A 13,872-nucleotide genomic window follows, 5' to 3' on the forward strand; every position below is an offset into this window, starting at 1 on the left:
ATAGGTGGCTAATTTCAGCATTAATTACTCCTTGATAATTACCAAAAGATTGCTGATTCTATTTTCTAACATGATATATGAAGTCCAAGAAGGCACGTTAAAGAAGAGAATAAACATTCAAGAGCTAGAATTTAAAATAAATAAAAAGAGGTGAGGGAAGGCCGGGGGGAAAGTGGCCAGTTCAAAGGATGCAGAGGGAGAAGGAGGGAAGCATCTATGGTTACAGGCAAAGAGTCCAGCCCTCAGCGACTTCCTGTTATCCATCAAAAGGTACATTTGTTAACTAAAACTTATATGAATAACATTTAAAAACAAAAAGAGACTCTTTCAGATAAGTTTTACGATTTAATGGGTTGGGGTTAGATGATCTGATTTGCATGATTTGCATTAAGCTTTGCAGTGTACATTATTAATATTATCTTTGTAATTCTAGCTTTTCTTACCTTTTATACATCTGCATTTATGGTCTATATATTGAAATATAAGTTAGAACTGTGGTATGGGTTTTGAGTAGACCTTTGGTGCTAACTACTGTGCATTTGCCAGGAACCTCATAGGGCAACCACATATTTCCCCACCCCAGCCTCAAACTTTCCCAGCCACAGAGATTCAAACAGCCCATTAGGGGTGTCCTTACAGAGGAGGACCATGCTGTCCATGCTCTGAGCAGCTGCCATGCTGTCCTTTCCCATTACAGGAAGAGGCAGTGTCTTCAGTGGTTAAGAGCAAAGGTTTTGGAATCAAATGAATCTGTATTCAAATTGACCCAGGACAAATTACTAAACACTGTTGTTTCTGTTTCCTCCCTATACAACGAGCACACACACATGTTGAGCTGTTGTGTTACCCAAGTGTAGAGCGACAGTGTGAATCACAGTAAGACTTTGGTGAATGTCCTTGCTTCAGTAATGGCTCTCACAGAGCCATGTGCTGGTTCTGGGAATATCTCTCTGGACAAGACAGGCACCAGCTTTTTGTGACATTTCCTGGAGCCAATATTCCATTGGCAAGAACAAAGTAAACAAGTAAATCAGAATTCAGCATTGATGAATCTTCAGAAGAAAGTGAAAGCAAGGTGAAGCAAGAGGAAATGGGTTCAGACAGCTAACCCCTGAATGATCCCAAGAAGCCATCCGTAGAAAACTGGATAAATGGTGTGCCAGGCAGAGGGTACAGTAGGTGCAAGCGCCTGGGGAGGGTCAGGTGGATGAACTTGGTGGGAGGATGGAAGGGGATGAGTCCATCCAGGTAGGCGGGGGCCTAGTGAGGGAGAGTCTTAGAGGTCAGGTAAGAAATTTGGATTTTATTCTAATTAAATAGAAGCTGTTTTAGGATTTTAGGCAGGGAGATGATGGTCTGCTTTATACTTTAGATGGTCTGCTTTATACTTTCCTTTGATTGCTGTCAGGAGTCTAGATAACAAGGAGGGGGATTTGTGGGGCGGGGGTGGTTGTTGCTATACCCTGGGGGAGAGACAGTGGAGTCTGGAGTAGGGTGGGAGCAGTGGAAATGTGGGATTGGACTTGAGACATATTTTAGAGATAGGGCCAGAAGAACATGCTGGTGGATTAGCTATGGGGTGGGGTGAGGAAATGATGGCTATCAAGGATAATTCTTAAGTGTTTGGCCCAGTTGGGCAGTGGCGTCATTTGCTGAGGTGGGAAAGACCCAATGCGGGAGGAATAGGTCTGGCCAGGGAAATCAGGAGTTGGCTTTGGACGGGTTCAGTCTGAGAACACTGTTAGTCATCCTTATGGAGGTGTCAGGTATACTGTTGGCTATAGGTCTGTAGCCAGCTTTTTGTAACTTTTCATAACTTTGATTATGATAGCAAGGCCAAGTGAGGATGATCCCTCAGCTCCATCCCCTTCCAAATGTGTGATTGTTTTTCCTTCCCACTCTCCCTCAATGCTGAGGATCTGTCTCTCCCATCCCCCTCCTTCTATTTATTCCCTCCCTTCTCTTGGCCCTATTTTGGAAAACCCAAATCAGGGATTTTTACTGTTGGCTTTGAGGATTAGAATGAAAACACAGACAACCAAGAAAAACTCCTCCCAAGAGAGGCTGTGTTTACTGCACATTTGGTACAGGAACCCACAGTAGGAATACTGCTATACTGTGAATTGCTCACCCAGGTATCCTCACGGTCCAGAACCATGGAGTTCTCTCCTCTTCTTATCAACATGGCAACACCTCTCTTGGTTTGTCCTCTGTGTCATGTTTGTCTCTCTAAGACCCTTCATGCAGAGCCAAAGGTTTACCTACTAGAGAAGAGCTGAAATGTTTTCTTTCTTATTCAAACACTGATTGTAGTCGTGGTTTGTGGAGGGATTATAACTATGATGCTTGCTGTCATCCAGCAATCTTCTTTAAAACTTCTTTTTCCCACTGTGCCTCTAAGAGGGGCCACCTGGAAGCCTTGCGTGAGCAGTGACCCAGATGGGCATCCGTAACTGTAGTGCCTGACCTCTGAGGGAGTGCCAAGGTACACATGGGCCCTGCTCCAGAGCCCTGAGCTAGAGCAGGGTCTCACAGGTCTTTGGGGCTCAGTTTCTACTGGGATGGGTGAGGCTCTGGCCCTGGCCAGGAGGGTGGAGTGGACAGGAGTGACAGTGCGTGTTAATTAGCACTGTGCAGAGCTGTCACCAGGAAGCCAGAAGCCACATGGTGCCAACCTGGTTTGGGGTTGGTACAACAAATTAAAACCAGCTGGCTTTTGTTTGGAAATGCCCTGGGAGGGTCCTGGTCCTTTCTGGACAACAAAAGGGCTGGCGTTTCTTTACCCTGAGCCCTGTATTAAACACTAAGAGGTTCTATAAACACTACAGCAAGTGCTGTGATGGATCTGGCTTCAGAGGCACACATATCCTCTCTCATTTGTTGGCAAGTAGGAGGTGGCATCAACTTAGTTATAAAGGTCCTTATTTAGAGCCATGGGGAGGAAACATGAATCTGTGTCCATCCAGTGTCCCCCTGCTTAAAATGCTTCCATGACTAGTTGCCTGTAGGATAAAGTCTAAACTCTTTCCCAAGGTCTTATATGATAGTCCCTCTGCTAATTCCTCTGATCTTATAGCACCCTACTTCTACTCACTCTCCCTGAGCTTTTTACTCCAGCCATTCTGAGTTTTTTTCAGTTCCTAGAATGGGTCTAACTCTGACCTTGGGCCTTTACTTACATTCCTTGCTTTGCCGGACATAGTCTTTAACCCCCCTTCCTCTAGCTAACTGGTCCTCATCCTTCAGGGTTCAGCTGTACTGACCCTTCTTCGGGGTAGCCAAGTGATTGGCTGTCCATGCTGTGTGTTTCTCTATAATGTTGACTGTGCTATTTTATAGTTGTCAGCTTACTCAGACCTCCCAGGAAGCAGGGGTCATGCTCATCTAGTTAACTCCTGCTCCTCCAGTGGTAGGCACCAAGAAAGCCTTCCATAAATGTTTGAATGAAGGGACCCCTCCTGGGGATCCAGACCTGTGCTCAGTTCAGCCCTTCTCTTCTAACATCTCCTGACTCCCAGCAAAGCCAACCCCAAGCTGAAGAGGAGCATAGCAGTACCTAAACTCGAGATCAAAATGGCCTCTCCACCCACAAGATGATAGCATGTTTAGAACTTTTTATGTTACTGAGAAACCATGTCTACCCAGCATATTCAAATGGCAGGTCTGGTAACTACATGAGGGTTTGAGCTGGAGTTTCTGCCTTAAACACACAAAGAGCAAAATTCTGTAGAAGCAAAAGGCATAGATTAAGATACTTAAGCCTGGTTTCACCTTCTGTATTTGCCACTTGTTACCGGTGAGAACATGGCCAAAACACATATGCTCGGTCTGCCTCAGTCATCTTATCTGTAAAGTGGGCAAGTTATGCCCACTTCATCATGTTGTCAGGAATAAATGAGGCAAAGCTTATCAGGTGTTTAGCAAATTTTGTGCCCCTTATTAAGCACTCAAAAATTAATTATAGGGGGGAGGGATAAGTTGGGAGATTGGGATTGACATATACACACAACTTTTATATATACACAATATTTACACATATACACAATATTTATATATAAAATAGCACAGGGAACTCTACTCAATACTCTGTAATGACCTATATGGGAAAAGAATCTAAAAAAGAGTGGATATATGTATATGTATAACTGATTGACTTTGCTGTACACCTGAAACTAGCACAACATTGTAAATCAACTATATGCCAATAAAAATTTTTTAAAAAAGAAAAAATTATAACTATTGTAGTTATAAAAATAGGACAGCCTTTAAATTTTGTGCTTTTTAGTTTTCCCATTGGAAATAAATACACTAAAATGAAAAAAAGGGGGGGGGTTTACAAAATGGCATGTAGAGAGGACTCCCATATCTACCAGAGAAGGTCTATATGTATATGTATAGAAAACATCTGGGGAGAGATTCTCCAAAGGATTAACAGGGGCTTCTTCTGGGAGGTGGGTTTGTGGTTGATCTTCATTTTATTCTTTTTGCTTGACTCTGTTTTCTAACATGAACACATTGCTCATTAAGTGGGTGATGGTAGAGAGGAGACATAATGTTTAAAAAGGAAAAGGGAAGAAAGAAATTAGCTAGAGGCTAAGAAGGCATAGCGTAGGTCTGCTCCCCAGTTGTAGTTGTTCCTGTCTTTACTTAACGTTGTTCTCCCTTGGCAGGATTTTTCACCCAGATCTCCACCTTGGCTGATGTGCAGGAAAATGTCATGGAATACCTCCATGTACTCAGCCGGCCCAAAGTCATCGACCAGGAGCACGACGTGGTGTGGACTGAAGCGTACATCGACAGCACTGTGAGTCCCCAGGGCCCCAGGAGAGAACCTGAGGGTTCCTCCTACCATGGGAGAGTTTCCCTGGGTTTATTCCAGAAGATGGTGGTTGTAGCATTCCTTCTCAGTAACGGGGTTCACTGACATCTTCCGTATTTGTATGATTTGCGTTGATCTCTTAGCAAGCAAGGTTGGTGACAACTCCTAATATCAGAGAATGTAACAAGTTCTTCTGGAAGGTGTCTCGTCAGCACAGAAAACTCACTTTTGGTTTCTGTCTTCTCTACCTTTTTTTCCTTCTCACAAGTGTACAAATTCTGTCAGTGTGGCAATGATGACAGGTGTGTTAGATTCGGTCCTTGCCATCATCAGAGAGGTCCAGTCCTGGGGATGAATCTTGGGTCTCAACTTGGGAGGGTGGGACCACCTTCAGCTCTGACAGTGAATTGGAGCCACCGTAGAGGCCACAGCTGCCTTTTCTTCCCTTGAACAAGTGAGAAAATGCTTCAGTGGTGGTTATATAGGCACTGATTGTTGTTGCACCTCTGGCCATGGGCTCATTCTAAAGCCAAATTCCAAGGAAAAAAGATTCTGGTGCCGAATTAGCTTAAAAGGAGGAGTGTTGCCAATCATCAAATAATGGCTCAATGGCCAGGTTTCTTGTGTAATTGCTGGGTGATTTTTCATAGTCATAATGAATCTGATGGGAGTGGCATTTTTCGTTTATTGATTGTAAATGTTCTCAGAGGGCCCCCTCCCATCATTTGTGTCGGGATTAACATCACATTAATCGCTGTAACCCAGACCAGCCATCCTCCAGAGTGATCTCAACGGCTGCCATGGGCCAGCTTTTCTCTCCACGAGCTCGCTCATCCCTGCTGCTCTTCTGGCAGCTGCAGGCAGATACAGGGCAGGAGCAGCATGTGGGAACCCATCTTTGGGGACAGCAAAGCAGCCTGCACCCCCACACACACAGCCTTAAAGTACACAGTGGGACCATGGAAATACAGACTGGTCAGGAAGGGGTAGCCCGTCCCTAGGAGAAATCACCCTGAGTGGAGATGGGTGTTAAGCTAAAGAGCCATCTCTGGTTGCCAGGGAGACCTTGGGCTTTTATCATGTTCAGAGTCTGACCCAGTTTGGTTTAGAATCATGGACGTGAAATAACTAAGCCACCCCATTTGTGTCGGCACCATACTAACAGTAATAACAGAGCGATGACAGTGATGGTTTCATCTCTTCCTCATATGTGTGGTTGAGTAAGGCTGGGGAAGAGGAGAGGAGGAGGGCAGCCAGCCAGGGATGGACTGATCTAGGCACCCAGTGGTTCTGTGTACAAACCCTGAACAGCCAGTTGGGTCTGTCATCTTATTTGTTTCATCAATGTAAAAAATATAAAACAGAGTCTCTGTGGGACTAGCACCTGGATAAACAGACAGATCAGTAGAGTAGAAGGTCCCAAAAAAAGACCCACCTACATATGGAAATTTAATTTGTGATAAAGGTGGCATCTCAAATCAGTAGTGCTAGGATGGGCTTTGTAATAAATGCTTTTGGGAAAACTAGATAGCTATTTAGAAAAAGATAAAATTAGTATTTTCTTCACATCACACCGGAGAAAAATATCCAAGGGGATCAGAGACCTAAATTGTAAACCATGAAACCATATAAGCACTAGAACAAAATCTAGTGAATTCCTCTATAACCTGAGTCCAGAGAATGGCTTTCTAACAATGACTCCAAAATCCAGATGCAATATAAATAAAAATAGGTTTGACTACTTAAAATATAAACAAAGCAAAACCCAACTTTTGTAACTAAAAGAATCAAGCACAGTCAAAAAGAAGCAAACTCAAAAAGCAAATGGTAAAATAGGAGAAAATATGCAACATATAGCACACATAAAGAACTAATAATCCTAATATATAAAGAACTTTCAAAACTTAAGGGGGAAACTCCAAAATTCCTATAGAAAAAAATGAGCAAAAGACATGAGCAGACAGTTCACACAAAAATAATAAAAATGTTTTTTAAACATTTAAAATATGTACAACTTCACACATTGTAAGAAAAATGCAAATTAAAGTATGGTTTGAGATACCATTTCTCTCACCTATTAGAGTGGCAGAAATGAAAAGCTTAACTTTGTTGGTGAGGCTGTGGGAAAGAGACACTTGTACATGCTTGTGGGAAGACAGAATGGGGTATAGGAAGGGAAAATGTGCATTTACCCTTTGACCCAGAAATTCTACTTCTAGGAATTAACCCTGAAGATAAACCTTCAAAAATCCAAAAATACATACGCACAAGTTTGTCCACTGTAGAATTGCTTGTCATTTCAAAATATTGAAAGTTACCTAAATTCCCAACCATAAGAGATCAATTGGATAAACTGTGGTACATGGATGTAATGGAGTCTTAATGTTAAAAACAAACAAACAAAAAGCCTGGAATATTTTGTGCCAGACAATAACGAAGCAGTCAAAACCATGAGGTCACGTCAAAAGGCCCAAGAATCAACGTGAAGGGGCTCTCACTGGTCAACTCTGGGACAATTTGAGCCTCAAAATTAAATAGAAGAGTAATGGACTATAACTTGAACAAAACAAATCAGTGTGTTCTAAATAAGTAAACAGATCTCAAACAGATGACTAAATAGATGATGAAATGGATGGGAAGGAGTGCAGTGTGCAGTGGGCAATGGGATGCTGCCTGGTGGGTGTGGAGGGAGGGAGTCATGAGATGGAAAATCACCAGTGGGCAACCATTTTAGTAAAGATTGATTAGGGTGAAGGTCATCCATGGATGCTAAATCTAGGGGGGGAATTTTGATGATGAGCAGGATATTTTCATGGTCTCAAAGTGCTTCCCTGGAGATTTTTGACTAGTTAGGAGGAAAAAATAAAAAAAAAATAGTATCTATCCAGTGGGAGAATCCAAAAACATCTTGAGCGGGTGTTCAAAATTAGTGTCACTAATGAGAAGCAGATGGACATTGTGTGCCTTTGGTGAAGGACACATCATACGTTTAGAGTGTCCTGGCTGGGGTTACATAACCTGAAAATCATGGGGAGGAAGAGAATAAAGCTTTGTATCAATGTAACATCTTGCTTTAGGTAATGCTAATCATTTAAATAAATTGTTCTAGATTTGCTAACCACATACATACATATTTACATACACATATATACGTTTATATATGGGTGGCAGTTACAAGAGAGGGAAAACCCATTGCTACTGCAGCTTTTCCACTAAAGAACTGACAGCAATAGTGAAGAAAATGGTCTGAAAGCAGCTCTGGGCAAATGGTGCAGAGGAATTGTCTTTGAAGTCTTGTGCTTCATATTAAACATTTACATGAAATTTTCATTCTGTGCCATAATCATCTTTACTTACTTTAAAATAAAATAACGCTTTAAGTGGCTCATTATTAATTAAAATGGTAGACCAAGATGACAGAGCTCATTTATTCTACCTCTTCAAGAACCTTTTGATGCACATAAAACTAAACCCCCAGAATGTTTGTCCCTGAAATGATAGCTCAGCACTGCCTCTGTGTTGTATCTTTGCAAATAGCCCTGATAAATAAACCCCCTAGTAGAATGTTCTGAGGGTTCTTTCTCATCTTGGTGGTGCTGAGAAACCTGTTGGGTTAGGAAGGATTGGGGATTCCATATTCCTCTTTCATAGGCCTGTTAGGTGAGAAGGCAGCTACTGCTCCAACAGGTGCCTCACTGGCCAGGAAGCAGCACCCCTTCAAACTCGTCATCTGGGCCTTTATCTACCAGGGCAAGGGCAAAAGCCCCCTGTTATTTATATGGAAACAAAATTGGAATCATTTGCTAAACTCTTCTGCAGAGTCTAAATTCTAAGATGAGGCTGCCAACTTTAGCACCACCCAGAAGATGAAGAAGGTATGGGAATCAGCAGTTGCAAGTTCATGACCATCCTGACACACCCAGGACAGTCCAAACCCAGGATTGCCCTAATGTGTCCCACCTTGCAATAATTAAAGAGACCAAACTCAGGAGCATTTGGCACTGGGAATGGTGACCCCATTTTAATAATATCCTGGTAGGGTTGGCAGCTGTGGAATTTTTTTGATATTTGAACATATTTATAATCTACCTTAGCAACTTCTTTAGAGTCTTTCCAAGGCATTTATTTACATAGTTGCAGAAGTAACAACTTCCTTTTTATATTCATAATTTACAGATTTAAATAATGTTTAATTAATTTATACCATTATGATAAAATTACAACTGCTGTTCATCATAACATTTCTGCTGACCAGTGATTTCTCCAGGAGCCTGGTTCTCCTTGTGACATTGTAGTTTGGATGTGCCTTTGATTCCTTTAGGACTTTTGACCCTACTGATTTATATCATTTCTACCAAATGCTATGGAATTAGGTACTAGTTGATTATCTAGTAAATTTGGACAGTCGATCCCACAAGTTTGCTTAATATGGTCCTAAAAGTCTTCTTTCTCCTTAGTTATCTGGTGGTAAATGCAAAAGGAATTCCTATTTGCTTGACTCATCAGTTACTGTGGTTGAAAACCCAGCAGCAACAAATATAATAATATAATTGATTTAATACTTAAGTGAATAGCTTGTAATAACCTAAGAGTATAGTACTTTCCTTCTTTATTAATTATACATTAATTCATACAGTTCTGGGTCTGGACAAGATCAAGATAAAAGTTTGAACAGAAGCTGAGTTAGGATTTTTGCACGTGAGAGTCCAGGGTTGTGTTTAATCCAGCCTGATCTAGAATCAAGACAGACAGAATTTTCCTTTCAGGGTCCATCCTCCCTGACTATTACTACCAGTCTGATTAAATATTCTGTTTCCTGCCTGGCTGTTCTATTCAATATGCTCTCCTGGTGAATCCCAAATAAATGAATTAATGTTAACAGCATTAATTATGTTTAATCTAATAAGATTTCATGTATTAATTGACAAAACAGCAAACACCAGAATTCTGAAATTCATGGGCTTCTCATCTGAATACAAGTTGTGCTGCACAGTCATTATCTCTTAGGTGCAGAGCAAAAAATCATTAACAATGGAATTTGTTCTATTTTGTAAGCAAATGACTTAGGTTTTCCAGTTGGGTCCTAATCATCTTGGAAATGCTACCCAACTTGGTATGCAGAGTAGAGCATGCATCAGACTGTGGAAACATCAGCATCCCTGATCAACCCCTCCAGGGGAGTTTGCACAGACCACAGTGACACGTAGAAGGGAAGCAAAGAAATCTTTTAGAAACAGCGGGAATGTGACCATTTAAAATAATGAGAATTCATTACCAAGCTCCCCTGCCCCTCCCCTCTGCTGGTAATACAATTCAGTACGAAATTTGTAGGAACTTTCAAACCAATTTAGTTGCATTTGCAAATTGGACGCGTATCCCTCCTCCTCACCCCCCACTAAGTCCAACTCGGAGAAAATGCTTTGCATATGATAAATTGCACATTTGTTTTGGTTTCCCATCTCAGAATGGCACCTAGGCCATTTAGGAGTCGTTTGGGTGATTGCTTTGGGCTACAACATCTTACTGCCTAGAAGCAATTACTCAGGGGGTTGAAGCCATCATAAGGAAGTTGTTGGGGCTTGGAAGCTGAATTTACAGTATTTTCCCCAAGACACCACTGCATATCAAAGAAGTTCAAATCGTCAAAACAAAAAGACACTCTTAAAGAGAAACGTAAACCATCCTGCTGGGTTGTGGAACAGAGAATGCCATCTGCATTACATGGCATGGAGGAAACTGATTATGTTGGGACCTCTATTTCATAGCAGATGGGTTCATTAAATTTAATAGCCTCCAGAGCCTTTAGAAACCGTGTTAAGAACATGCGGAGCATGCTGTGACACTTCACTTCTGGCCCTGCAGTCATTATAACTCTGGCATAGACCATAAATATTACAGTATTTTATTTCCATTGAAACAGATTACTATTATAATTATTTTTTTGCCAGGAGATGGTGCTGTTAAAAATTGGTGCATTCTTGATTTCAGGTGCTATTTCTATTCATCCAAATATTTTCCTCTTCCATTTGATTCTAGATTTCAGTATTAAATAGGATTTTTTTTTAGCTCAACCATTTTTTTTTCCTACTTTGAGCTGGTGTTACAAAACTATGAATCAAAGGTATAAAATTATTTTCTTTAGGAAAGTTGAGATGTTCTAACACCCTGTATCGATGACTGTCACTACTGGAAAAGTTTAGGGCTGAAAATGAAAAAAATTTTTTAGATTTCAGGTGGGTTTTTTTTTAGATTTTTAGATTTATTGTTGTTTCTGCTATTATGGTATAGTAATTTTCAACTATCTATAATGGAAGGACAGCTTCTAGAAATAGATAAGCCCTTAAAAAATAAAATCACTAAGCCTGAATAATAATTTAGCATGATAGATTGTTCAGCAGTCTTTGTTTACAAGTGACAGTACCCAACTCAAAATAGCAAAGGTCAGAAAGGGAATTTGTTGACCTGCAAGCAAGATATCTGTGTAGTTCTCTCTTGAGGCATGACTAGGTTTAGGGATCAATCCCATTTATTTTGACTTGTTCCTTGATTCTTATATGCTTATTCCCAGCAGACTGTCTCTACTGAATGGCAAAGATGGTCTCTACCATCCACTAACTTTCATTATCTTTATAGCCCTTTCCCTTCCAGCATCTATGTCAAGTCTGTGATAGGCTGTTTGAGTCACAACCCCATACTGAGAGGTGACATGGAGCTGCTAACAGATGGTCTGAATCTCACAGAGTGGGGAAGAAACCAGTCCCAAAGGGAACTGATACTGGAAGAACTGAGAAGTAACAGAGTCCTGCATACAACTTGCTTGTAGAAGCCAAAACTAATCCATGCCCAAGATCGTGTTTCCCATCGGTATGGTATTCATTATGGTACCATGCTTTTAGACGCTGGAGCCTTTTATCTAGTCAAATGTTTCCATGGACTGTTGTTGAAACAAACATATAGAAGCAGAGTACTCTTGTAGACATTGGGGGATGGAGGCATGGAACCCTCGTTGCTTGGCCACCTCCTGAGTGCCTAGGGAAGCTCAGAAGCACTTTTTTGCTCCTCCCTGACCCTGCAGAGCCTAAGTAGTATACCAAGTAATTGTTGAGTCAATGTCTGAGAATGGCAAAATGGGATTCTCTGCTGTGGATTATGTACTGTGCCTTTACAACAAGATACTGGGTTGGGTTCAGTTAGGAAAGATTGGGAGGTTGTATCTGTGGTTGTATTAGAAAACCAAATTGTCTGTGCTTTTTTTCCTCAAATGCCTGCTGTATTTTTCATATTTTCTGGAGACCAGTTCTCCTGTCAATCCTCATTCATGGGTGAAACATGGTCTCCTCCAAGTCCTACTTTACATATGTCCCAGTTCAAACCCAACAGAGAACAACTCAGTGTTTGTGTATCTGAGTTCATTTCTGAGCAAAGTACATAACTTTCTAGTCCATGGTTCTTCTGAGGTCAGATGTCTACCCATTATCCAATCAGCCAGGGCTGGGGAAAGGGCATGTGATAGAAACAGGTCAGCCAAGGCTGTGAATAGCAGATTCTGTAAGAAAGAGGTGTGGGTAGGAGGAAATGACTGGAGTCTCAAGGAGTTGGCATTTCTAGATTTCTGTCTTTCCATCTAAGGCTTCTGTAAGTTGCATCCCCAGCTGGGCTCTAATACTAACTCTTGGCAGCATGTCTTCTTTCCTCTTTTATTCCTAGGCTCATGGCTTCCTTTTAGCCCAAGTTGCCCAAACAAGTGTCCCCCAGTCCTCTCCTTGCCTCCCAAATCTTTGACCCTGCCCTTCCTCCACCCACCATCCTGCTATGTGGGTGGTAGGAAGCCCTCTCCCTTGTGCCTTCTGAGAGCTAAGGGAGGTATTTTGGCCACCACAACCAAATCCATACTGCTTTTTTCCCCCTTCATGGCCCAGATATTTAGGCAACTTAGATTCTCAGGGCTGATTCTCATGCTTTGACATGGTTTAAACTAAAATGAACACATTCCTCTTATTACCAGCATGAAGAACAATTAAAATAATCCCAGAGAATCAGCCTGTGGTTTGATACCAGCTGCCAGTTTCTCCTGCTGTGCACAGGATTTTCCCCCTGTAAAAGATTTAATTCTTTCACTCTTAAAACTTAAGGTTTGTTGTGCCAAATATAAATGTATTGTCTATGACGCCATGCCTCAAAGATACTGTAGATAAGGGTATCTCAACGGACTTGGGCTCTTAAACTGCTGCTATTGAACAGTGGCAGACAACTACTCTTTTGCTTCCTCTTGCCATTAAAAATTATTCCTTCATGGCCTTTCAAACCTGCTTGTGAGTGATATGGCAACTGGGGGCTCCTTCAATCTTATTCTGATGATGATACGCACTCCCGTTGGATGTCCAGACCAAGCATGAGGCTCTGTGCCAGTTGCTCAGGGGAAATTCTCTCTTGTTCTGAACAAAGAAAGGAAAAGCAAAGACAATAGTTTATTCAGGCAAAAAGGGACATGTTTTCAAATCAATTTCTGTTATATTTAATCAAAAAATCTGGAACATCACCATCTTTGCTGGTGGATGGAAACAACTGTGAAGCACCCTTATAATTGATTTCTCTTCTGAAGTGATCAAATTAAAGGTGACCTGAGATGAAGCAAAGCTGAGTACTCATCCCACAGTCTCTTTCTCTCCCACGGTCAAGGAGCATATGTTTCCGTGGGAAGGATCCTTCCTTTGAGAAGGACAGGATTCAAATGCCCTGCTTGTTCATCGGTTGACCTCTCGTGGTGTTCCAATGGGAGAGATCAGTGGGCAGGACTGTCCTCACACCTTACCCACTATTAAAATACAAAGGAACTTTTAAAAAAGGTTTTGGCACTGTCAGAATTATATTTGGCTGTGGGTATATAATGAGTATTCAGGAAGTCCTTAAAAATAATCCCTTATACTTGTTTTGCATTTCCTGGCTTTCAATATGCTTTCCTGTTTGTTGCCTCCAAGTGTCTTATCAACAGAGCCCCACTATCGCCGACCTCTCTCCCTCCCTCTCAAAACATCAGCCATGCTCGTAGCCTT

At 41.5% G+C, this 13,872-nt stretch overlaps 1 protein-coding gene across 1 annotated transcript in view; it reads left to right on the forward strand.

Moving 5' to 3' along the window:
- The window catches only part of CACNA2D3 (calcium voltage-gated channel auxiliary subunit alpha2delta 3), a 784,136-nt gene that overhangs the window by 504,279 nt on the left and 265,985 nt on the right, over nt 1-13,872 (forward strand). The window contains exon 13 of the mRNA XM_060022702.1: nt 4,671-4,804. Coding sequence (XP_059878685.1) covers nt 4,671-4,804 — 134 coding nt within the window. The remainder of the gene's footprint in view (nt 1-4,670; nt 4,805-13,872) is intronic.

Source organism: Delphinus delphis, chromosome 10 (genome assembly GCF_949987515.2).
Source record: "Delphinus delphis chromosome 10, mDelDel1.2, whole genome shotgun sequence".
In the NCBI taxonomy this organism is placed as follows: Eukaryota; Metazoa; Chordata; class Mammalia; order Artiodactyla; family Delphinidae; genus Delphinus; species Delphinus delphis.